We start from the raw sequence: 26,914 nt of genomic DNA on the forward strand, positions 1-26,914 counted from the left end.
GGGAGTTTCTCCCATTCTCTGCAGATCCTCTCAAGCTCTGTCAGGTTGGATGGGGAGCGTTGTTGCACAGCTATTTTCAGGTCTCTCCAGAGATGTTCGATCGGGTTCAAGTCCAGTCTCTGGCTGGCCCACTCAAGGACATTCAGAGACTTGTCCCGAAGCCACTCCTTCGTTGTCTTGGCTGTGTGCTTAGGGTCGTTGTCCTGTTGGAAGGCCCAGGTTTTCATCAAGGATCTCTCTGTACTTTGCTCCGTTCATGTTTCCCTCGATCCTGACTAGTTTACCAGTCCCTGCCCCCAAAAGTCATCCCCACCTCATGATACTGCCACCACCATGCTTCATCGTAGGGATGGTGCCAGGTTTCCTCCAGATGTGACGCTTGGCATTCAGGAGAAAGAGTTCAATCTTGGTTTCATCAGACCAGAGAATCTAGTTATGGTGCCTTTTGGCAAACTCCAAGCGGGCTGTCATGTGCTTTTTACTGAGGTGTGGCTTCCGTCTGGCCACTCTACCATAACGGCTTGATTGGTGGAGTGCTGCAGAGTTGTTTGTCCTTCTGAAAGGTTCTCCCATCTCCACAGAGGAATTCTAGAGCCCTGTCAGAGTGACCATCAGGTTCTTGGTCACATTCCTGACCAAGGCCCTTCTCCCCCGACTGCTCAGTTTGGCCGGGCGGCCAGCTCTAGAAAGAGTCTTGGTGGTTCCAAACATCTTCCATTTAAGAATGATGGAGGCCACTGTGTTCTTGGGGACCTTCAATGTTGCAGACATTTTTTGGTACCCTTCCCCAGATCTGTGCCTTGACAAAATCCTGTCTCGGAGCTCTACGGACAGTTCCTTTGACCTCATGGTTTGGTTTTTGCTCTGACATGCACTGTCAACTGTGGGGCCTTATTTTGACAGGTGTGAGCCTTTCCAAATCATGTCAAATCAATTGAATTTACTACATGTGGACTCCAATCAAGTTGCATCTCAAGGATGATCAATGGAAACAGGATGCACCTGAGCTAATTTTGGGTCTCATAGCAAAGGGCTGAATACTTATGTAAATAAGGTATTTATGTTTTCTATTTTTTATAAATTGGCCAACATTTCTAAAAACCTGTTTTCACTTTGTCATTATGGGGTATTGTGTGTAGATTTCTGAGATGTTCTATTTATGTAATCCTTTTTAGAATACAGCTGTAATGTAACAAAATGTGGAAAAAGTAAAGGGGTCTGAATACTTTCCCGAAGGCACGGTATATTCAAAAGTATGTGGACACCCCTTCAAATGAGTGGATTATACTATTTCAGCTACACCCATTGCTGACAGGTGTATACAATCGAGCACACAGCCATGCAATCTCCATAGACAATTATTGGTAGTAGAATGGTCTTACTGAAGAGCTCAGTGACTTTCAAAGTGGCACCATCATAGGATGCCACCATTCCAATAAGTCAGTTTGTCAAATTTCTGCCCTGCTAGAGCTGCCCCGGTCAACTGTAAGTGATGTTATTGTGAAGTGGAAACGTCTAGGAGCAACATCGGCTCTGTCCAAAGAGTTAGGCCACACAAGCTCACAGAACAGGACCGCTGAGTGCTGAAGCGAGTAGCGCGTAAAAATCGTCTGTCCTCGGTTGCAACACTCAATACCGAGTTCCAAACTGCCTCTGGAAGCAACGTCAGCACAATATCTGTTCGTCAGGCGCTTCATGAAATGGGTTTCTATGGCCAAGCAGCCGCACAAAAGCCTAAGATCACCATGTGCAATGCCAAGCGTCGGCTGGAGTGGTGTAAAGCTTGCTACCATTGGATTCTGGAGGAGTGGAAACGCCTTCTCTGGAGTGATAAATCACACTTCACCATCTGTCAGTCCGACGGACAAATCTGGGTTTGGTGGATGCCAGGAGAACGCTACCTGTCTGAATGCATAGTGCCAACTGTTTTGGGCTAGGCACCTTAGTTCCAGTGAAGGGAAATCTTAACGCTACAGCATACAATGCCCTTCTAGACGATTCTGTGCTTCCAACTTGGTGGCAACAGTTTGGGGAAGTCCCTTTCCTGTTTCAGCATGACAATGCCCCCGTGCACAAAGCGAAGTCCATACAGAAAAGATTTGTTGAGATCGGTGTGGAAGATCTTGTCTGGCCTGCACGGAGCCCTGACCTCAACTCCACTGAATACCTTTGGGATGAATTGGAATGCTGACTGCGAGCCAGGCCTAATCGCCCCACATCAGTATCCGACTTCACTAATGCACTTGTGGCTGAATGGAAGCAAATTCCCGCAGCAATGTTCCAACCTCTAGTAGAAAGCCTTCCCAGAAGAGTGGAGGCTATTATAGTAGAAAAGGGGGGACCAACAAGCAGGTGTCAATATATTTTTTAAAGTGCATGGAACCAACATGTTTTATATTTCTATGACCAACTTCTATGACCAATTTCTATGATTTCTATGACCAACATATGTAGCAATCAATGATGTCGCTCTTGCTGCTGGTGAGTCTCTGATCCACCTCTACGCAGATGACACCATTCTGTATACTTCTGTCCCTTCTTTGGACACTGTGTTAACAACCCTCCAGACGAGCTTCAACGCCATACAAGTAAAACTAAATGCATGCTATTCAACCGATCGCTGCCCGCACCTGCCCGCCCGTCCAGGATCACTACTCTGGACGGTATTGACTTGTGGAATATGTGGACAATTACAAATACCTAGGTGTCTGGTTAGACTGTAAACTCTCCTTCCAGACTCACATCAAACATCTCCAATCCAAAGTTAAATCTAGAATTGGCTTCCTATTTCGCAACAAAGCATCCTTCACTCATGCTGCCAAACATACTCTCGTAAAACTGACCATCCTACCGATCCTTGTCTTCGGCGATGTCATTTACAAAATAGCCTCCAATACCCTACTGACTAAATTGGATGCAGTCTATCACAGTGCCATCCGTTTTGTCACCAAATCCCCATATACTACCTACCACTGCGACCTGTACGCTCTCGTTGGCTGGCTCTCGCTTCATACTCGTCGCCAAACCCACTGGCTCCAGGTCATCTACAAGACCCTGCTAGGTAAAGTCCCCCCTTATCTCAGCTCGCTGATCACCATAGCAGCACCCACCTGTAGCACACGCTCCAGCAGGTATATCTCTCTGGTCACCCACAAAACCAATTCCTCCTTTGGCCGCCTCTCCTTCCAGTTCTCTGCTGCCAATGACTGGAACAAACTACAAAAATCTCTGAAACTGGAAACACTTATCTCCCTCACTAGCTTTAAGCACTTGCTGTCAGAGCAGCTCACAGATTACTGCACCTGTACATAGCCCATCTATAATTTAGCCCAAACAACTACCTCTTCCCCTACTGTATTTATTTATTTATTTTTCGCTCCTTTGCACCCCGTTATTTCTATTTCTCCTTTGCACATTCTTCCACTGCAAATCTACCATTCCAGTGTTTTACTTGCTATATTGTATTTACTTTGCCACCATGGCCTTTTTTTGCCTTTCCCTCTATCTCACCTCATTTGCTCACATTGTATATAGACTTATTTTTCTACTGTATTGTTGACTGTATGTTTGTTTTACTCTGTGTTGTTGTATGTGTCGAACTGCTTTGCTTCATCTTGGCCAGGTCGCAATTGTAAATGAGAACTTGTTCTCAACCTGGTTAAATAAAGGTGAAATAAAATAAATAAAAAATGTAGCAAATCTTAGGAAGAGGGCTATTCCCTGGTACAGAAAACGTGTTCTTTGTAAGGCCACCTCTTACCTCTTACTGCATGCCAATCAGTCAGCACCACTGCTTTTGAGTTGTGTCCCTGCACATGTTGTTCTGATGAATCTGTGTGAGTGAAGGAACAATGTTGCACAATAGTGCTGCACCTGTATATGTCTCTCTCCTGCTATCAGTGGTTTCTATTGATTCATGTTCATGTGTGATTAGTCAATGTTGAGTCGTGTTACTCTCGTACTGCATGTGTTAAACAGAGAGTGGTTGAAGAATAGGCTCTGGATTAGCTAATTAGATCATTGATGAACTCATTTGCTGTTGTAAATGTGTTCTGTAGTCAATACTTAGGCCTGATGAATTGAAACTGGCTTGTATGATCGTCTAATATAATTACATTTGTCACTGCGGATAAAACGGAAAAGCAGTGCAAGCCATTACTAAATGTTATCAATGATTTTCTCTCATCAACCCTTAACTAATACCACCTTTTTATTCATTTTTTATTTGCAGAACAAGAGCTTGAAAAATAAACTGCTATCTGGCAACAAACTGTGTGATGTCCATGCAGAAGAGGTAAGCCTTTTCAATCACACCGATGAACAGTGGGCCTAGGTAAAAAAAAATAAAGTCATAATTCAGTTGGATTGAATTGGGTCCCAAGTCTTCATTGATTAGACTGTCCCTCATTTTACATGCAGTTACTCTGATCATGCATATATTATTTAAAAAAAATGTTGGGGGCATTGCAGCCTTCATAAGAGTGCTTGTCATGAAGGCTGGCAAAAATATTTTAGCTTTGAATAATGAATAATCACTTTTTGTTTAACTTTAATAGTATCCCAAGTGGCTGAATCTCTCCTGCACACAAGCCCCTTAGAACAGCCTACCCAGCAAAAGCAACCAGCGGTGCCTTGGATAATGTTGTACGCCAAAACAGTTCACTTTTCAGCAATTGAAAAAGCAGTGTGATATTTTGAATTGCTTTGATTGGTCCTAAAGTCATGAAAATTTCCCAGCACATGGAGGGGAATGATTACTTTCAGTCTATGTAAAAAGGATAAAAAATAGGCAATTATGGACATACAAGGTTTTTCGAGGACGCCGACGATAAACAACACAAGGCTTTATGTTGTGTGCAATTAGGTTTTTCCCTGCTCTAAATGTGTATGTTTTTGTCTATTCAAAAAAGGCAATGTTTTTTCAAGTCCCAGCAGCTCTTTCTCCAGTCATTTGAGGGAGGTGTAACATATATACTTTTTCCCTCAGTAATGTATTCACTGAAGAGAAACCAAAACCCTTCAAAGCTTGACCAGTACACTTCCTATCATCTTGATCCTGCTGTCAATGGACACTTTCAATGGCCACTCAGCTGAACGTACACTACATGACCAAAAGTATGTGAACACCTGCTTATCGAACATCTCATTCCAAAATCATGGGCATTAATATGGATTTGGTCCCCCTTTGCTGCTATAACAGCCCCAACTCTGCTGGGAAGGCTTTCCACTGGATGTTGGAACATTGCTGCGGGGACTTGCTTCCATTCAGCCACAAAAGCATTAGTGAGGTCGGGCACAGCGTTCCAATTCATCTCAAAGGTGTTCGATAGGGTTGAGGTCAGGGCTCTGTGCAGGCCAGTAAAGTTCTTCCACATCGATCTCGACAAACCATTTCTGTATGGACTTCGCTTTGTGCACTGGGGCATTGTCATGCTGAAACAGGAAAGGGCCTTCCCCAAACTGTTGCCACAAAGTTGGAAGCACAGAATCGTCTAGAATGTTATTGTATGCTGTAGAGTTAAGATTTCCTTTCATGTGGCAGGGCTTGCAAACTATTACGGACTAGAAAGGGAAAATCCGCTGAGCGCTGCCCAGTGACGCAAGCCTACCAGACGGGCTAAATTACTTTTATGCCCGCTTCGAGGCAAGCAACACTGAAGCATGCATGAGAGCACCAGCTGTTCCGGATGACTGTGTGATCACGCTCCCCATAACGAATGTGAGCAAGACCTTTAAACAGGTCAATATTCACAAGGCCGCCGGGCCATACAGATTACCAGGACGCGTACTCTAACTGGCAAGTGTCTTCACTGACATGTTCAACCTCTCCCTGACCGGGTCTGTAATACCTATATGTATCTAGTAGACCACCATAGCCTCTGTGCCCAAGAACGCCAAGGTAACCTGCCTAAATGACTACTGCCCCGTAGCACTCACATCTGTAGCCATGAAGCACTTTAAGAGGCTGATCATGGCTTACATCAACACCATTATCCCAGAAACCCTAGACCCACTCCAATTTGCATACTGCACAAACAGATCCACAGATGATGCAATCTCTATTGCACTCCACACTGCCTTTTCCCACCTGGACAAAAGCAACACCTATGTGAGAATGCTATTCATTGACTAGAGCTTAGCGTTCAACACCATAGAGCCCTCAAAGCCGATCAATGAGCTAAGGACCCTGGGACTAAACACCTCCCTCTGCAACTGGTTCCTGGACTTCCTGGCGGGCCGCACCCAGTTGGTATTGTTAGGGAACAACACATCTGCCACACTGATCATCAACACGGGGGCCCCTCAGGGATGCGTGGTTAGTCCCCTCCTGTACTCCTTGTTCACCCACGACTGCGTGGCCAAGCGCGACACAACGGTGGTAGGCTTGATCGCTGACAACGATGAGACAGCCTATAGAGAGAAGGTCAGAGACCTGGCAGTGTGGTGCCAGGACAACAACCCCTCGCTCAACGTGAGCAAGACAAAGGAGCTGATTGTCAACTACAGGAAAAGTAGGGCCGAGCACGCCCCCATTCACATCGACAGGGCTGTAGTTGGAACAAGTCGAGAGCTACAAGTTCCTTGGTGTCCACATCGCTAACGAACTATCATACTCCAAACACTCCACAACAGTCGTGAAGAGGTTACGACACCGCTTATTCTCCCTCAGGTGACTGAAAAGATTTAGCATGCACTTCAACATGTAACAAAATGGATTAACAACATTGGTTGTTAATCACGATCACTCAAGTCTATGATCAGTGAAAAGTTAACTGTGCTTGGGTTACAATTTCAACTCACTTTTGACACTCAGTGCTCAGTTTATTCTAGTCGAAACAAACTTGAAGAGCTTAAACTGCCAAAACATGAAACGCTAAGGGACAGATTGAAATTTACTGGGGGGGGAGGAACTGGTCCAACTCAAGGTGTCATAAAAAAAAGTTGTGCCCCTATCCCCAAAGTAAAATATATTTTCACACTACCCTCCCCTTGTACAAATAAATTGAAATTCCTCCCCCCTCATAGAATTAACTCAAAATAATGTTTACGATCACAAATAACAGTAACTGCGACCCTGTGTTTATAGACATGGATATCGACTTTGCCACATCAGCCTGATTTTGTGGCACATTCGATGCCACGGAGGGCTACTGGCCAGAAGGTTGATGGTTCGCCGACCACCACAGATGAGCTCACTCTCCCTCCCGGTTTCATTACACTACGATCAGATCCGGCTGCAGACAATTATCAGCAAGGGGGAAATCAGATTTTCAAGATTTTGATGCCATATTTATAATTATATAAAATATAGGCAACACATTTTCCATCAACAGGTTTCTGTGCTAATGCACCACACAACCAACAAACAAAGCATACTGACTTTGGGAACTTCAATATCACGGTTTGCGTTTTCAACACCACAATAAATATCAATCTCGACAAAGAGAAAATACATCCCTCCCTACCTTGTAGGCTTACCCAGTATTTTAGACTTTTTGGTGTTTTGTAACAGATGTCTCTTTGCATTCATCAATTCTCCGCTGTACAGTTTGGATTGATTGAGTGATTGATTTTAATTGTCATTTTAAGAAAAACACATACAGTTGAAGTCGGAAGTTTACATACACCTCAGCCAAATACATTTAAACTCAGTTTTTCACAATTCCTGACATTTAATCCTAGTAAAAATTCCCTGACTTAGGTCAGTTGGGATCATCACTTTATTTTAAGAATGTGAAATGTCAGAATAATAGAGAGAATGATTTATTTCAGCTTTTATTCCTTTCATCACATTCCCAGTGGGTCAGAAGTTTACATACACTCAATTAGTATTTGGGAGCATTGCCTTTAAATTGTTTAACTTGGGTCAAATGTTTTGGGTAGCCTTCCACAACCTTCCCACAAAAAGCTAGGTGAATTTTTGCCCATTCCTCTTGACAGAGCTGGTGTAACTGAGTCAGGTTTGTAGGCCTCCTTGCTCGCACACGCTTTTTCAGTTCTGCCCCCAAATTCTCTATAGGATTGAGGTCAGAGTTTTGTGATGGCCACTCCAATACCTTGACTTTGTTGTTCATAAGCCATTTTGCCACAACTTTGGAAGTATGCTTTGGGTCATTGTCCATTTGGAAGACCCATTTGCGACCAAGCTTTATCTTCCTGACTGATGTCTTGAGATGTTGCTTCAATATATCCACATCATTTTCCATCCTCATGATGCCATTTATTTTGTGAAGTGCACCAATCCCTCCTGCAGCAAAGCAACCCCACAACATGATGCTGCCACCCCCGTGCTTCACAGTTGGCATGGTGTTCTTTGGCTTGCAAGCCTCCCCCTTTTTCCTCCAAACATAACGATGGTCGTTATGGCCAAAGAGTTCTATTTTTGTTTCATCAGACCAGAAGACATTTCTCCAAAAAGTGCGATCTTTGTCCCAACGTGCAGTTGCAAACCGTAGTCTGTCTTTTTTTATGGCGGTTTTGGAGCAGTGGCTTCTTCCTTGCTGAGCGGCCTTTCAAGTTATGTCGATATAGGACTCGTTTTACTGTGGATATAGATACTTTTGTACCTGTTTCCTTCAGCATCTTCACAAGGTCCTTTGCTGTTGTTCTGGGATTGATTTGCACTTTTTGAACCAAGGTACGTTCATCTCTAGGAGACAGAACGCATATCTTTCCTGAGCGGTATGACAGCTGCGTGGTCCCATGGTGTTTAATCTTGCGTACTATTGTTTGTACAGATGAATGTGGTACCTTCAGGCGTTTGGAAATTGTTCCCAAGGATGAACCAGACTTGTGGAGGTCTACAATTCTTTTCCTGAGTTCTTGGCTGATTTCTTTTGATTTTTCAATGATGTCAAGCAAAGAGGCACTGAGTTTGAAGGTAGGCCTTGAAATACATCCACAGGTACACTTCCAATTGACTGAAATTATGTCAATTAGCCTATCAGAAGCTTCTAAAGTCATGACATCATTTTCTGGAATTTTCCTTGCTGTTTATTAAAGGCACAGTCAACTTAGTGTCTATAAATGTCTGACCCACTGGAATTGTGATACAGTGAGTTATAAGTGAAATAATCTGTCTGTAAACAATTGTTGGAAAAATTGCTTTTGTCATGCACAAAGTAGATGTCCTAACCGACTTGGCAAAACTATAGTTTGGTATAGAGAAATTTGTGGAGTGGTTGAGAAAAGAGTTTTAATGATTCCAACCTAAGCGTATGTAAACTTCTAACTGTATACTCAAAGATTTTTTAAAGTGACCGGGTGTCGGTGATTTATTTTTATTATGGTCCCTATTTTATACATAAATACATGTACAATTACATAGATAGACACATTACATAGATAGAGATGAAGAAAATGCTCAACCTCCAGATGAGTGTGAGGGGGGTGTTTAAGTTCATTTCTTGCATGCTTGTTTGGCTGGTAGCTTAGATGTTTGGGGCTGCTGGTGAACCATGAAGTGCAGGCATAATCAAAGTGACACTGGACTAGCACACTTACCAGAGTCTTTAGGGTGTCTATAGCTAGGTTTCCATCCAATTAGCGACAGACTTTCATGTGAATATTCTAAAATCTTAATGAAAACAATATGCCTTTTCAGTTTCCTTTAGGAAAATTTTGCGCCGGACAACATGAGAGGGAAGATTTTAATTTACCGGACATTTGAGAAATGTAATGGACATCAATATGCATTCAGATCCAACCTGGCGCAGCCAGCGCCATCACTTAACAAGGGATGTTGGCCAAATGAGCAACATTTACGTGTCCTTAAAAACAGCCGAAATTACAAAAACACTGTGTTGCATATGCAAAACTGTATCGCCTATATTTTGGGAGGGGTTTAGGCTACTTTCCTAAAACAATAGTTGTCCACCACCTCACTGTTCAGTTGTCAAATATTTTAGCACTAAATGTATGAGGGCATTGCATGCAAAGGCCTATAGGCTTAGGTATTCACTATATGATATTCATATCATAGGCCTGCAATAGTTTAAGCTGAATAATAGTCACACCATACCAAACCTTCACAAACGTATCTAAACTTTATTAGGGTAATATCAAAAGTAAGTCAAGCCATTGTTTATAGGGAAAATATGAGCAGAAGAGTAAAAGTAAACCAGGGGGAAAAATGCATTACCCTTCCCTGTGCCCCTAAAGCAAAAATAAAAGTTTCACTATTTTGGACCACACCTCGCCCCAGTAAATGTTGATCTGTCCCTAACCTCATTTCACTTTCACCTTTATTAATGTAGTCTTTTAAACTTGGTCTTTTTATGTATTCTTTTAAAATAGGGCTTTCTACCTTTCATGTTATCCACCTTTTGTTTAAAGAAGTTACTTCCCCAGAGGACGAAAACACCTGTTAAACTCTTATTAGTGCAAAGGCCCCAAGAGGACTGACTATCTCCAGCATCAGGGAACCAACTCCCATGTGCATCCATGAGCTTACCGATGTGTAACAATAGTAGTGTAATGTCAGGGATAGCTGGGCACCGTGTGTGTTTGTGCACACGTGTGCTGCAGTTAAGATCGGAGGCCAGGGAAAGCCATGTATTTTGCAGACTGTCTGAGCTCTGTGTGTGTCTGTATGTGTGAGTGTGTGTCGCCATCGAGATGAGAAGGGAGGGGTGCTACCATGGAACTGTATGTGTGGTAGAGGTTGTGTGGTGTGGGAGTGGGAATAGGGCTTTAGACAGTGGGCAAGTAGCCAGTGCGTGACTGAATAATTGTGTGGGCTTTGCAGTTCACTGAATGGGAGATTTTACATTTTCTTGCTCTCTGTAGGTCCCTCCTTTGAGCCGGAGCTTTTCCCAAGTAACACGCACAAAGGTGTGCTCTGCTGCATCTGGCAAAATCCTTCTACGTGATCTAAAACCAATTTCACTATTTGAATAAGCTAACACTTATTTTCTTATCTTCTACTTGCAGTCCAAAAAAATCCAGGCTCAACTGAAAGAGCTGCGGTACGGGAAAAAGGATTTAATTTTCAAGGTAAGCACAAAGTGAAAGGGGCTGCTTTATTATGGTACCAGACCAGGAGTAAACAGGTGCTCCAGTCCACCCTGAAAAGATGATCCTATCTGGGGGCACTTGGCTTAATTGAGTCTGCGATTAGTAAGTTCCCACTGGAAGGGATGGCCAGTACACAGAGGACTCACAGGCTTTTGCACAATTGCTTTCCCCTCTTATACTGTAGTCAGTGCAACGTGCATTATTCTGTTACCACCCTGGAATGTTTCCTTTGGTTTCATGATGTGTACAGCTTCTGACAGATAACTTGCAGGTTCCAGATCTGTTTGTGCTGTCTTGTCAACTCCTATGGTCATTGACATGCCACACATTATTTACACTGTTGTCACATCTCAAAGTGAATAAGCCCCTTTCCAAAAATAAATCTAACTTGTCATGTGTTCCATCTGTTTCCACAAGCGAGAAGTACATTATCCGATGCCAAACCTTTTCTGAGATGTCGTTGAAATTTAAGTCAGATCTATGCTGCATTGCCAAATTCCTTGGAAATTAGTATACATAAATCAGTATATGGTGTTAAATATATAAATGAATCCTTATGCAATCCATGAAGACCCATTGAGATAAGAGAGACCTGGACAAGACTACAAGCTCTGGTATCATAAACCAACTACAATAAAATGTAACCCCCATCAGTGAAACAAATCCACAGGTCTATCACATAAAAGTAAACTATACGCTTACACACAACTACACATTATAATCCCATTCTAATTGGTAGAATTGACCTTTTTAAGTGTTGTATTTTTTGTATCTAAGAATTCATGTAATAATCATTGGCATTTACGGGGACATAGGCTGACCTTTCGGTTTTTGTTTGGAGGGCTGGGTCGAGAAATGTCAGTTGACATTTCTGCCACAGTGCCTCCTATTACCATTTCATAAATGCGAGATTTGATCCTTCAGACCTGTCATTTTTTAAGCTCTGTCAGATGGAATAATGACAGTGGCTAGAAAAGGGCTCAATCCTCCCCGCTGAGTTTAATTCTTCCAATAGCAAATTGTTTGAATATATTGTCCAGTTGGTCCTCTCGACCGTTCAATTTCAATCTCAAGGATGCATGGACCTTTTTTGGGGCTTGTGTCACAGGTTGGAAATCGTTGTCCCCAAATCTCTCAGGGATGCTCATCCAGAACAACCGTATTTTTCAATCTCCCTGAATTTTTCAACTCTTCAACCTAATAATTATTATGGGCTTTAAAAAATTAAACACAGGTGATATAGTAAACAAAAGAGGCTACTTTTGATTTAATTCCAGTTTTCAGTTCTTGTTTAGTCAAATGAGGCACAGTGAGCAATCGGAACTGTCAGTGATGTGTAAGACCTGACCAAAGGTCAGCTTCAACGCAAAGTAAGAGGCAGACACTTCACTGACTTCAATGTTTTTTCAGCGTTGCAGTGGTGATGCTGAGGTCAGCTATAGGTTTAATCAATAAATGTAGGTATTGATGACTTTACCAATAAGCCACTGGGTGTGACTGTTATAGAACTGCAGTGATGTTTGCAGTGAACATAAGTGTTGGGCATTTTTATGTACAAATACAAAAATACTTTATTGCTAATACTTCACATGTTTTATATATGATAGCATTTTATTCTAACTGATGAGAAGACACCATTCCAATTGTGTGGCTCCTTTTCATGGTTTGCTTCCAAGAGTAACACAGCCAACCGGGAACATTCCCAGAACATTAGTTAAGATTCCCATTAAGTTCTAGTTAGAGTTTTATCTAACATTAACACTAACATCTCAAAAACATTCAGAGAGACACATTCATTAGGTTTCCAGGTAATGTAATAACACAATGTACCAGTAATGTTTTCCCAGCAAACCAAAACTGGTTCAGTGAAAGTTCTCAGAACATTCGTTAGGTCGCAGCAAATGTTCTCATAACACAAAAACTGTCCATTCTTGGTGATGATTATAGTATGTTTGTATAAAACATTTGCCTGATGTTGCAAGAACGTTCCTGTAAGACATTTAATGTGCTCTTTAAAGGTTCCCAGAATGTTTCATGAGGCTGTTGGAACAGTCTGGTGAGAACATTGTGGGTACATCACAAAAGTGAACGGGTTATAATAGTAGGTATTTTTAAGTCTTGAGATATTGAAACAGGGATTGTGTATATGTACCAGAGAGTGAATGGGCAAGACAAAAGATTTAAGTGCCTTTGAACGGGTTATGATAGTAGGTGCCAGGCGAACCGGTTAGTGTCAAGAACCATAACGCTGCTGGGTTTTTCACGCTCAACAGTTTCTCATGTGTATCAAGAATGCTCCACCACCCAAATGAAGGGGGGGGGGGGGGGGGGGGGGGTATGTACCCTATATCAGTCCACAGAATCCAAACAGTCTCATCAGTCTTGTGGAAACTTACATTGTCACCATGGAAATGTCACCACGGACAATTTCTTGGTGCCGTCATTGGCCCGGCACCATGAACAAAGTGAGTTGGGAGCTCCCTCCCTCTGCACAAAATAAGGCACCTGCACAGCGGTTGTGCAACGGTGCTGAAGAATGACAAGATGATGGAAACAATAAAGAGAGAACTGGATACTATTACGCACTACAACCAAACAAAGGTACTGTATGTCAAAGTTTGTCAAGCAAGTGAAAGGTACGAAGATTTGTGTCAACTGTTAGGACAAGGGATAACAGCTAACATTGCATGGAGATGCACACAGTGTCTGACAAGACCTGACTATTTTATGAGCTAACAATAATGGGCATATCGACATTATAATGCCATTATTGCTTTTGTGATGATTTTCACTATTTATCAAGGCTACTTGTCGTTTACAATGATGTTTAGGCTACTGATGTTTTCATCATTTGGCCACGCATCTTGCTGACCCTGCGTCTTGGTGGTTAGGGTATTTCTTTTATTTCGTCATTATAGAAAGAAGCTGTTACTGTGTTCCAACACATACAGTGCCTTCTGAAAGTAATCATACCCCTTGACTTATTCCACATTTTGTTGTATTACAGCCTGAATTCAACATTGATTAAATCTAGACCCCCCCCCCTCCCCCCATCTACACACATTACCCCATAATGACAAAGTCTAAACATGTTTTTGGACATTATCTCATTTACATAAGTATTCACACCCCCTTGCTGTGACACTCCAAATTGAGTTCAGGTGCATCCTGTTTCCTTTGATCATCCTTGAGATGTTACTACAACTTGATTGGAGTCCACCTGTGGCCAATTCAATTGTTTGGATCTGATTTAGAAAGAAACACATCTGTCTATAAAAGGTCCCACAGTTGATAGTGTACTTTAAAGCAGAAACTATACCACAAAGTCCAAGGAACTGTCTGTAGATCTCTGAGATATAATTGTAATGAGGCATATATCTGGGGAAGGCTATAAAACATTTCTAGAGTGTTGAAAGTTTCCAAGAGCACAGTGGTCTTCATCATTGGGAAATGGAAAAAATATGTAAGTACCCAGACTCTGCCTAGAGCTGGCCGTCCAACCAAACTGAGCAATGAGATGACCAAGAACCCAATGACCGCTCTGAGACTTCCTTGGCTGATATGGAGAACCTGCCACAAGGACAACAGTCTCTACAGCACTTCACCAATCTGGGCTTTATGGGAGAGTGGCCAGACATAAGCCACTATTGAGAAAAAGGCACATGACAGCACGCCTGGAGTTTGCAAAAAGGCACGTGAAAGACTCTGAGAGCATAAGGCAAAACATTCTATGGTCTGATGAGACACACATTGAGGTGTTTGGCCTAAATGTAAAGCGCTATGTCTGGAGAAAACCAGGCACAGCTCATCACCTGTTTAACACCATCCCTACCGTGAAGCATGGTGGTGGCTAGGGCCGTATTACTGCCACACCAGCAGTCATGAGTCATGACCGCAGTAAAATTCCACGTGACCGTTGACAACGGTAATCTCCTCCTCCTCCTCTGTACTATGGACATGCGTTGGTAGTACCAAACTCACTAACGACCATTGTGTCATTAAATGGCCCGGTACTCCGGGCTCTATTGTCCCTCTAACCACTCTGACGTCAATGCAAATGCTATAGAAAATCACATCAGACACTTATCATCAAAACTGGATGTGCTTTTAAAACTCACTCAACTTTGATTGATTAATTTGAAGAAAGAAGTTCAATAACAGGTTGCAACTGAGTGGAAAACATGGTCGTTATGGATGTTGTTTCAAAGTCCAGCACATCCAAATGGACAGCGCTTTATAAGGGGATGATTCATTCAAAACCCTCATGCATATTAGAGCTTATGCATAGCATAGGCCTATATATGAGTCCAAGCCCGATGATGGTGCCTTTATACAATACATAGCCTACTTATATTATGCATGGCAGAAAAACATTTAAAAACAACTGATTTAAGATGTCTTTGGTACGGAATTGGTTTAGCCTTTACTCCAAAATGAAACAGATTCTAGTAATGACCTTTGAGTGTGGACCGTATTATTAGGCATACTTATGGACTCGTTACCTTATGCTATGCTTCAAACTTTCGATCCATGAGTCTGGGAGAGAAGGTATAGGTCTAGGCAATGCTGTTGGTTCATTGATTGTGCAGCTTGTGCGACTATACTACAAGTATAGTGAATTTGTATTTGGTTTTGAATAGCCTAGTAATAGTGCATTTTTAATATTTTCATAGCTAATAGGCTGACATGACTTTTAGCTACAGAATATCTCACCACCGTGCATTTCCATCTCCTCCCCTCCGTCCTTCATTCCTTTCCAGAGAGAGGGGATGTCAACAGTTAAATAAAATATGTTTAGTTGTGAAAACATGTTACTATTGATGTTCCCAAACAGATTTAACTTGCTTTCCCATATTAAGCACTGGTTAGCGGCAGGAACAGGGTTGGAGAGCCCATGGCATATGAATAGCTGCATGCTCCTCAAACAGCGGTTGATGTGTGGAGTGAAATAACCTGAGTAGCCTACCTGCATGAATGAAAAACGAACTGACGGGAAAGTGGTCTCCATTCGCTATTCGGGTGCATATGAATGACGTGTATTTTTCCCCCTGCTCCTGTTCCTGACAATTTGATAATAGGCCATTCTAAATCGAAACTAATTCGACATCTTAGTAAAGACAAGATTACTTTGAGAATAGTCTGATGGGTGAAAAATGTGATCACTTGATGAGAGAACAGCATGTGCAGTCTGAGGCAAGGAACAGAGGGCAAGCTTTTTTTGGTGACTTTCTCAAATCATCAAAAGCCTTTAGTCGCGTCACGCAGCCCATATTTGTTTGGATTTCTACAGCATTCTAAGGTCTTTATCATTCACAATTAACATGGTCAAATAACTCTAAATCTAGCATATAGGACCTGTTTCAAATGATCACTTTTATGATCACTTCACACGCACTCCAGGATGGGAAAAATATCCTTTCTATTTTATGCACTTAAGTTCAATTATATTCTTCATACTATAAAATCATCTAATATAAAAAAAATGTCATGGGATTTATAAGAATATCTTGTCTGCTAAATGAGCAAGCCTCCAGCGTGTGGCATGACGCATAGCCAGATAACATACATTAGGCCAACTCATATTCTATGCTTCTGAAATACATTTTCTTCATACAGTATCATAATGTTTCTTTAGACCTGCCTAAAATAAATAATGCATTTATTGTGATGGTGCATGTTACATTTACTCATTATACTTTTTTTTTAAATTACATGTTGCAAAGGCACGCATCACTGGCTTGTGTATCCTGAAGATGCCGGGTTTTTTTCCTGCCTGGATATCTCTGGATATACTGTAACTTATTTTAATGCCTGTGATGGCTAGATACATGTGCATGCTCTTCCAATCCTGGCAGGGAAGCCATGACCTTATAGCTCTCTATAATACATTCAGTGGTGGCATGTAGAAGACTTTCCCTTTTGTGACTTCTTTTATAGACACAATTCAATATATATGGGTCACTTTGCCCGTATAGTCTTCAGAGCACTCTCGAATGATGACAGTTATTTGAATGGTTCTACTCTCCACCGTATGTACCCCACACCCATATTATATATTCCCCACAGAAACCATCTGTGAGCCTTCGGTGGCAGTTCTTCAGTGGTCAATTCTTCCAAAGAAGCAAATTCAACACTCAATAGTCTTTAACGCATCTCGCTGCACTCGTGTTATTCTCCAATTAAAAAACATATATTGACATTTTCAAATTGCGTCTGTATAGCCCGCTTAACAAGGAACAAAGCCTTCATTGCATACAGTATACAGCTGAGAGGTTTACAGCATGAAAATAACCCCCCTTGCTATTGACTAGCGATGTTTGATCATCTTTGCTGTCCAATTACCTTGAAAAGGACTGCTTTGAATCGTTTGTAAGCGCTTCAGTATCCACCATCTTCTTCAGAGTAATTTAGGGTAGGGAGCAATGACTACTACCTCTGCCTTTTCAATCGTCATTTGATATGAGGAAATTATATACTAGCCTTTATGCCTGTGATACTTAGGAACAATATTCATAAAATAGGAATTTTAAGAATGGTCCATGGGGATCTAAAGAATAATCCTTTCACATTGTTTATTATTTTCAGATCAAATTACATTTTATTTGTCACAGGCGCCTAATACAACAGGTGTAGACCTTACAGTGAAATGCTTACTTACAAGCCCTTAACCAACAATGCAGTTCTAAGTAAAAAATAGAAAATAAAAGTAACGAATAATTAAACAGCAGCAGTAAAATAACAATAGTGAGGCTATATACCGGGGGTACTGGTACAGAGTCAATGTGCGGGGGCACCGGTTAGTCGAGGTAATTGAGGTAATATGTACATGTAGGTACAGTAGAGTTAAAGTGACTGTGCATAGGTATTAAACAGAGAGTTAAACAGAGAGTAGCAGCAGCGTAAAAGATGCGTCTGGGTAGCCCTTTGATTAGCTGTTCAGGAGTCTTATGGCTTGGGAGTAGAAGCTGTTTAGAAGCTTCTTGGACCTAGACTTGCCGCTTGCCGTGCGGTAGCAGAGAGAACAGTCTATGACTAGGGTGGCTGGAGTCTTTGACAAATTTTAGGGCCTTCCTCTGACACCGCCTGGTATAGAGGTCCTGGATGGCAGGAAGCTTGGCCCCAGTGATGTAATGGGCCGTACGCACTACCCTCTGTAGTGCCTTGCGGTCAGAGGCCGAGCAGTTGCCATACCAGGCAGTGATGCAACCAGTCAATATGCTCTCGATGGTACAGCTTTAGAACCTTTTGAGGATCTGAGGACCCATGCCAAATCTTTTTAGTCTCCTGAGGGAGAATAGACTTTGTCATGCCCTCTTCACGACTGTCTTGGTGTGCTTGAACCATGATAGTTTGTTGGTGATGTGGACACCAAGGAACTTGAAGCTCTCAACCTGCTCCACTACAGCCCCGTCGATGAGAATGGGGGCGTGCTCGATCCTCCTTTTCCTGTAGTCCACAATCATCATCTTTGTCTTGATCACGTTGAGGGAGAGGTTGTTGTCCTGGCACCACATGGCCAGATCTCTGACCTCCTCCCTATAGGCTGTCTCATCGTTGTCGGTGATCAGGCCTACCACTGTTGTGTCATCGGCAAACTTAATCATGGTGTTGGAGTCGTGCCTGGGAATGTAGTCATGAGTGAACAGGGAGTACAGGAGGAGACTGAGCACACACCCCTGAGGGACCCACGTGTTGAGGATCAGAGTGGCGGATGTGTTGTTACCTACCCTTACCACCTGGGGGCGGCCCGTCAGGAAGTCCAGGATCCAGTTGCAGAGGGAGGTGTTTAGTCCCAGGTTCCTTAGCATAGTGATGAGCTTTGAGGGCACTATGGTGTTGAATAGCATTCTCACATAGGTATTATTTTTGTCCAGGTGGGAAAAGGCAGTGTTGAGTGCAATAGAGATTGCATCATCTGTGGATCTGTTGGGGCGGTGTACAAATTGGAGTGGGTCTAGAATTTCTTGGATAATGGTGTTGATGTGAGCCATGCCTTTCAAAGCCCTTCATGGCTACAGATGTGAGTGCTACGGGTCGGTAGTCATTTAGGCAGGTTACCTTAGTGTTCTTGGGCACAGGGACTATGGTGTTCTGCTTGATTTCTTGGTTTCAGTGTAAACGGTTTGTTCTGAATCACAGTTCTGTCCATGACTGTGCTCTGCAAGAAATCCACTGCAATAACAAAACAAAACTTCTGCAATGCCTCATTCAAAAGGCTGACTTGTGGCATTGCTACATCTCAGCGATGCCTTCAATGGCACAACAGTTAATGTCATTGCTCGCTCACTGAAACCTGGAGACAACTTGACAATAGTACAGCCACATAGAGATTTTGTTTACTCCAAAAATGTATTTAGTCAATAGTTTTTCTGTTGACGGATGATGGACAACAGAGATGCTTGCCTGTCCAAAAAACTGCCAAGATGTCCGCCTTTGTACGTTTGCAACTTGTACTGAAAAGTTTGAGATGAGTTGAGCTTTTGACGGACAAAAACGGATAATGATGAATGCGTATGTGTATTTTATATGTCTTTTTGTGGCCTCAGCCTGAGTGTACTTGCTCTGTTTTCTTACCATGTGAAGACAAATAAAGAATAGGACTACTTCTTCCTTTTGATCAGATCAATTGGGTGATCTCAGCAGCACTCTGAATTTGAGTATTTCACTTTTACACAATGTTACTGATGCAACACCCAACATGTAAATGTACTACAAAGGAGGGTGTAAACCAACCTTGTCACATAATCAACACAACACAGGTGCAGTTCAAAGCGCTTTCACAATGCCAATGACAGTAGAAACATGAAATCAGGTGTAAGCATTTCTGTATGATCTACGAGTAGGAAAATACAGGATACTTTCAGACACTAGACATCTCAGAAAGGTCACACACTCTTAAAAAAAGGGTCCCCATAGGAGAACCCTTTGAAAACCCCTTTTTGGTTCCAGGTAGAACACTTTTGGATCCCATGTAGAACCTTTTCCACAGAAAGTTATTTTTTTTGTAAGATTCTAGAGAAGAGGAGGGAAAGATAAGAAACAACATGTTCCACAACAGTATGGTGGACATATTTAAAACTTCTTAGGGATCGGTGTCCCGTCAATGGGAAAGTTGTAAATCCTGCAGCTGTCACTCCCTGGCCTTAGTATTCTTTGTTTTCTTTATTATTTTAGTTAGGTCAGGGTGTGACATGGGGAATGTTTGTGTTTTGTTGTTTTTGGGTGATTCTATGGTAAAGTGGTTGTTGGGTGTAGTATATGGGTTTGTGTTGAGTACATGTGTCTAGCGTTGTCTATGTATGTTTAGTTGTCTAGGAGAGTCTATGGTTACCTGAATGAGTTCCCAATTAGAAACAGCTGATTTCGGTTGTCTCTGATTGGGAGCCTTATTAAGGGTAGCCATAGGCTTTCATTTGTTGTGAGTAGTTGTCTATGTGATACGTTTGTAGCCAGTGTGTGCACATCGTTGTTTAGCTTCACGATCGTTTTCTTGTTTTGTTTAGTTCGTAAGTGTGTTTGTTTCGTGTGCCTTCTTCGTCAATAAAAAGGAGATGGCTTATTTTCCTAAAGCTGCGTATTGGTCCGTCAATCCTCCACACGATCGTGACAGCAGCACCTTGTGTCACAATCGCAGATTTTAAAGAAACAACAAATGTCGGTACATATAAGTGAGTTATATCGGCTGAAAGCTTAAATTATTGTAAATATAACTGCACTGTCCAATTTACAGTAGCTATTACAGCGAGAGAAAAATGTAATGCTGTTGTTTGAGGAGAGCTCCTAACAACAAAACACTTTTTTCACCGCGATAGGTTTGATAAATTCACCTTTGAAGGTGAAATGTGTACTTACATTCTGAAATCTTACTCTGATTTATCACCGAAAGGGTCCCAGAGATAACATGAAATGTCGTTTTGTTAGATAAAATCCCTTTTCATATCCTAAAAAGGTCCATATGGCATGCACGATCGATTTTGTATTTCCACCCGTTCAATTTGCAAAGAAAGGAATCTGTGAAAATCTAACCCTAAACATTGTTTCAACCAGTCAAATCACGTTTGTATGTATTCCTCAGAGATGCTAGAACGTAACCAGACTTCACTATATCATTAGGGGTGTAGTATATCCTATAGGACACCAAATTTGGTCAGAGAGCGACGCCTTCATGGTACGCCAATGACTCGGACGGTCTTCACTTGATCGACTCTAACTTTGTCAAATAATCACCAATCGGGGTCAAACAAAGCTAGCTAGATAGCCAATGAGCGGGAGTATCCGGACACCCTGTATATGTCATAAAATGTATCTGCTAACCTTGTGCAACAGCATGCCTTTCCTTTCGGCCAAAAATTATAAGAATATTCAGAGTTATGAAGTTATGAAAACTGGTTGTTTTGCAAATGTTGAACTTATATGGCTACTAATACTGGAAAAGCTAAATCAAGGTCCAAGTATACAGATTTGACGATGTTCTTGCAGAGAAATGTAATATGAATGCAAATGTCTTCTTCACGATTTGCCCAAATGTACCTGGGTGACTTCACACTAAATGTCATGTAGTTTGCTCATACTTCGAGTTATGCGTCTGAAAATGTTCACTTACACTGCTGCCATCTTGTGGACGCCATCAGAATTACAACCAGAGCGATGGTTAGAACTGGGACCTCTGTTGCATTTCAAAGATGGTGGTAGAAAAAAACTGCTTGTTTTTTTCTTTGTATTTTCTTCTACCAGATCTATTGTGTTATATTATTTTCATTCAATTCACATTTCCACAAATTTCAAAGTGTTTCCTTTCAAATGGTACCAAGAATATGCATATCCTTGCTTCAGGGCCTGAGCTACAGGCAATTAGATTTGGGTATGTCATTTTAGGTGAAAATTGAAAAAAAGGGGGCTATCCCTAAGTTTTAATTAAGCGATGGCGGAAGTAGGGGTGTGGCAGGTGCGGCAGCACCCCATGGTCTACCGCACCTTTGAATTTAAGATGGGTTAAATGGAGTAGTAACTGAACTGGACAATGACTGTAGGCCAACCTCAATGAACTTGTGCAAAATTAAGTATTTCGTGCAAATGTACATTTTGTCTCGGGAACAGGAGTGTAGAAATATTTAATCAAATCAAATACAACATGTGTAGACCTTAACGTGGAATGCTTTCTTACAATCCCTTATTAACCAACAAATACATTTAAAAAAGTAACACAAAAACAAGGCTATATACAGGGGGTACTGGTACGAAGTCAATGTGCGGGGGTACACATTAGTCGAGGTAATTGAGGAAATTTGTAAATGTACTGTAGGTAGTGGTAAAGTGACTATGCATAAATAATAAACAGTGAGTAGCAGCAGTATGAAAACAAGGGGGGGGGGGGGGGGGCCTAGTATGTAGGTCCTGGATGGCAGTAAGCTTGGCCCCAGTAATTTACTGGGCCGTACGCACTACCCTCTGTAGCGTCTTACGGTTGAATGCTGAGCAGTTGAGATACCAGGCAATGACGCAACCGATCAGGATGCTCTCGATGGTGCAGCTGTAGAACTTTTTGAGGATCTGGGGACCCATGCCAAATCTTTTCAGTCTCCCGAGGGGGATGGGATGAGGAAGATACATAACGTTATGCATCCAAGACGAACTGAAATATTATCAGAAGCACGTTGGATCCTTTTCACAGCCTTCATTTTCTTAAAAGCAAAAGCAGTCAAACTGATGTCCTTTTGCGTGGGAATATTCATTCCCCTGTGTTAAGATTTTCTCCCCGGTCCCTAAACGTCTAGTGAGGCCAAGTTGAGTAATAAGTAGCCAACTAAATGTCTGAAATTATAAGCAGAAACATAACTATGTAGGCTTTTAAAAAATCCTGCACCCCTATGAAAATAATCTTTACGCCGTCCCTGGACATATTAGGACATTTTCGATTAGTCTGATGTAGCATGTATGTGCTAATGTACACCATGCAACACTACACATCTCCATAATAGCCATAGGTCTTACGTGAACTGACACCCCCACATATAGTCTCCTACACATATTCACGGTCGAACATTTAGACCTGAGCTTTTTCCATGCCAGAAGACGTTGACCTTGTAATTTGTGAACATACGCTTGTGCAGTATATCATTCGGAGAGCCCTGTAAAAGGCGCGCTATAAACTTTCACAATGTGAAGTCCATCACCCGGGCTATTTTACACACCCTCTGTAAATCCCCTCCTATTAAGCATGTCCTCCTTCCCTGATGAGTTCCTCAAAATTGTAATGAGTCCTTCTAGAATCAATTCATTTGAACTCAGTCAATTCACATAATGAATCAGATTAAATTTGTTCATAGGGCGAATAGAAACCACCCTTTTTGAAATGTCCAATTTATGGATTGAATTTTAATTGAGTTGAGATCGAGTTGACCTCAACCCATGCTCTCGAGCTTGATGGTTCTACCGGTGCCATTTTTTTCATTGACAAGATCAAACCGTTGGTGAAGAGCCATCATGTTTTAGTCGAGACGGTCTTGAATAAATTGACTCCCCCTTATCCTCCTGTAGTATGTAACCCTGAAGTTTGAACCATGAAGTGTACTGGTCTACACATTGGGACGCTTTTGAGCGGAAGGTGTCTAGCAGTGTATAGCTTGGCTTACTGTTACCACATCGTACACGGATAAGTCGCGGATATGTATTTATTTTGTTAAAAGCAGAAGGGTGTTCGTAATCCTAAAAGCCAGACTGTAGGCTACATTTTCACTATGTTGGAATACTGGAACTTGCAATTGCAGAAATATTCTGCCTTTTTCATGGATTGTAAAAAGGTAGTTTGGTGATATATCAGTCGATTTAAAGTAAAACTCATTATCCCAATTCACCTTATTGCTCAAACAGTTTGGTATGTACTGTAATTGAGCCATGTTCAATCAAATCTTCTTGATTCTGTCATGTTTTTATTGTAGGCCTTTGGTGTAATCATTTTGAGAGGAACACAAAAGTGATGAACCCACGCAGAGCAAGTCTTAGCAAGCGCCTCTGACTGAAGTGACTGCATAACCTATATTTAGTAGTCAAGACACGGTAGGTTAGGAAATTGCTGTGTTTGCAAGAGTACAACTGTTTCAGCTCAAGTATCTTGTCTTTCCGCAGGGACAGCAGCTAATGGATCTGGAGCACAAGTTAACCATTGCCAAAGAAGAGCTGGAAAAGGCCGCACTGGACAAGGTGGATGTCATTAGAACGTTATTTCATTGTAATCCATCACTTTTCAGTCTTTCACTTTGATATTTGGTCACTTCTTGTTTGTATTGTGTTTCTCCTCTTCATTTCTTCTCGGGGATAATGTTCTCGTTCTAACCTATTGAAATGCTTTGCACTGCCAAACTATTTTAAGTGTAGCTTTTTGCTCCTAAGTTACTAAATGAATAAATGGATGGCATGAGACTACGCTTGTGCCCTACAGTTTTCATGGCCCTATTTATATTTATGGACGCTTCGAAGGAGTTTCATTGTGCTATTCTACAGTAGGTGTAGGGATGAATGCATAATTGTGGAATGGCTGGTAAAAAGGCTCCTGAACAGCGTCTACCCCCAAGTCATAAGACTGCTGAACAGTTAATCAAATGGCCAGACTATTTATATTGTCGCCCTTTATTATTTATTTGTACCTCTTTATTTTATTGCACTGACGTCTCTTGCACTGGCTCTATGCATATTCACTAGACTCTACTCACACATACTACACTGACACTCCAACACACACTACATACGCTAACACACACATGCATATTGAAGCCACACACGTTCACAGTCTTCACACGCCTATGCTACTCTGTTTATTATATACCCTGTTTGCCTAGTCACTTTTACTCCTACATACAGTTGTTGTCGGAAGTTTACATACACTTAGGTTGGAGTCATTAAAACTCGTTTTTCAACCACTCCACAAATTTCTTGTTAGCAAACTATAGTTTTGGCAAGTCGTTTAGGACATCTACTTTGTGCATGACACAAGTAATTTTCCCAACAATTGTTTACAGACAGATTATTTCACTGTATCACAATTCCAGTGGGTCAGCATACTTCCAAAGTTGTGGCAAAATGGCTTAAGGACAACAAAGTCAAGGTATTGGAGTAGCCGTCACAAAGCCCTGACCCCCAATCCTATAGACAATTTGTGGGCAGAACTGAAAAAGCATGTGCGAGCAAGGAGGCCTACAAACCTGACTCAGTTACACCAGCTCTGTCAGGAGGAATGGGCCAAAATTCACCCAACTTATTGTGGGAAGCTTGTGGAAGGCTAACCGAAACGTTTGACCCAACTCAAACATGTTATAGGCAATGCTACCAAATACTAATTGAGTGTATGTAAACTTCTGACCCACTGGGATTGTGATGAAAGAAATAAAAGCTGAAATAAATCATTCTCTCTATTATTATTCTGACATTTCACATTCTTAAAATAAAGTGGTGATCCTAACTGACCTAAGACAGGGAGTTGTTACTAGAATTAAATGTCAGGAATTTTCTAAAACTGAGTTTAAATGTATTTGGCTAAGGTGTATGTACACTTCAGACTTCAACTGTACATGTACATACTGTATTACCCCAACTACCTCGTACCCATGCACATTGACTCGGTACTGATACTCCTTGTATATAGCCTCGTTATTGTTATTTTATTGTGTTACTATTTCAGTTTTTATTTAGCAAATCTTTTTCTTACTTTTTAACTGCGTTTTTGGGAATGGGCTCATAAGTAAGCATTTCACGGTAAACTCTACACCTGTTGTATTTGGCGCATGTGACCAAAAAAATGTGATTTGATACCGGTTACATTTTATCAGTGAGTGGATATACAATAATTGGTGTGTAATTGAGGGAATTGTCAGATGAATGTAGAAAGGGAAGCCCCAGTGATTGTTATTTACTGTTACATTGATGGATGGTCAAAGACTCATATCTGTTTGCTTCTGTTGCTTGGAACAGGAGTCTCAGTTGAAGGCACTGAAGGACACAGTGCACATCTGCTTCTCTGCTGTTCTGCACAACCAGCGCACCAGCAGCCACAGGTTCCCCACCACCACAACCCACTTGTTCAGATACTCCTCGCTCGTCAACAGCTCCAGAGTCACCTTTCAGCAGCCACACGCCAAGGTAATGCAACTCCCGCCAGTTGAGAGGAACAGCAATAGGCATAAACATTGCAGCAGATTTTCGGGGTGACGACCACAGAGCAAAGTACCCATTTCTCAATCGAATGCACCCAGTGTCAGTCCCTGTAGAGGAGTTGTTCCGAACATAATTACTACTAAAGACAATAGTCGGGCAAATAGGATTGCAGAAGTCGTTCAAAATAATAACATGTCCAAATACAGCAGGCTTTTGTGTAATTTATGTTACTCTTCACACTCTATTGCCAGGAAAATAAGACCCAATTATTTGAAATGTAAGGGTGTGCTATCAGCACTTGTTTTCAATAAACATTATAATTAAATGTGACACATTCTTTGTTGAATGTCTTTCAAAGTCGTATTCATAGAGCATTTAACAAAATGACTTAATCCCCTGTGAGAACCAAGGCCGACAGTGGCAAAGGGAAAGGTTATCTATTGAAAACAGGATTATGACTTAAGGGAGGACTAACCTGGGGAACCTCTATACGCACGTGTTCAGTCAAAACGGTCACTATGATAGAGTGCACAGTGAAACACCTACAGGCCACAATAACTCAAAGTTGGATATGTTGTGAGTGATTTATAGAGAAGATCAGTAAGGATTTCTTTTGAGGGGCGATATTAGCAACTAGCTTACAGGATTGACAGCTGATTTGTTATACTGACACCTGGCTGTCACTCTGATTAGTTGGGTAGGTACTGTCACAAGATATAGGCCTAACATCCTCCACCCACACAAAAAAAAT

The 26,914-nt window shown here is 41.7% G+C and overlaps 1 protein-coding gene across 2 annotated transcripts in view; it reads left to right on the forward strand.

Moving 5' to 3' along the window:
- LOC129834247 (leucine zipper protein 2-like) overlaps window positions 1-26,914 on the forward strand; it is a 175,450-nt gene that overhangs the window by 125,593 nt on the left and 22,943 nt on the right. For both annotated transcript variants that reach the window (XM_055899062.1, XM_055899061.1), the window contains exons 6-9: window positions 4,232-4,294; window positions 10,933-10,995; window positions 24,142-24,216; window positions 25,981-26,148. In XM_055899062.1, coding sequence (XP_055755037.1) covers window positions 4,232-4,294; window positions 10,933-10,995; window positions 24,142-24,216; window positions 25,981-26,148 — 369 coding nt within the window. The remainder of the gene's footprint in view (window positions 1-4,231; window positions 4,295-10,932; window positions 10,996-24,141; window positions 24,217-25,980; window positions 26,149-26,914) is intronic.

Source organism: Salvelinus fontinalis, chromosome 35 (assembly GCF_029448725.1).
Source record: "Salvelinus fontinalis isolate EN_2023a chromosome 35, ASM2944872v1, whole genome shotgun sequence".
NCBI lineage: Eukaryota > Metazoa > Chordata > Actinopteri > Salmoniformes > Salmonidae > Salvelinus > Salvelinus fontinalis.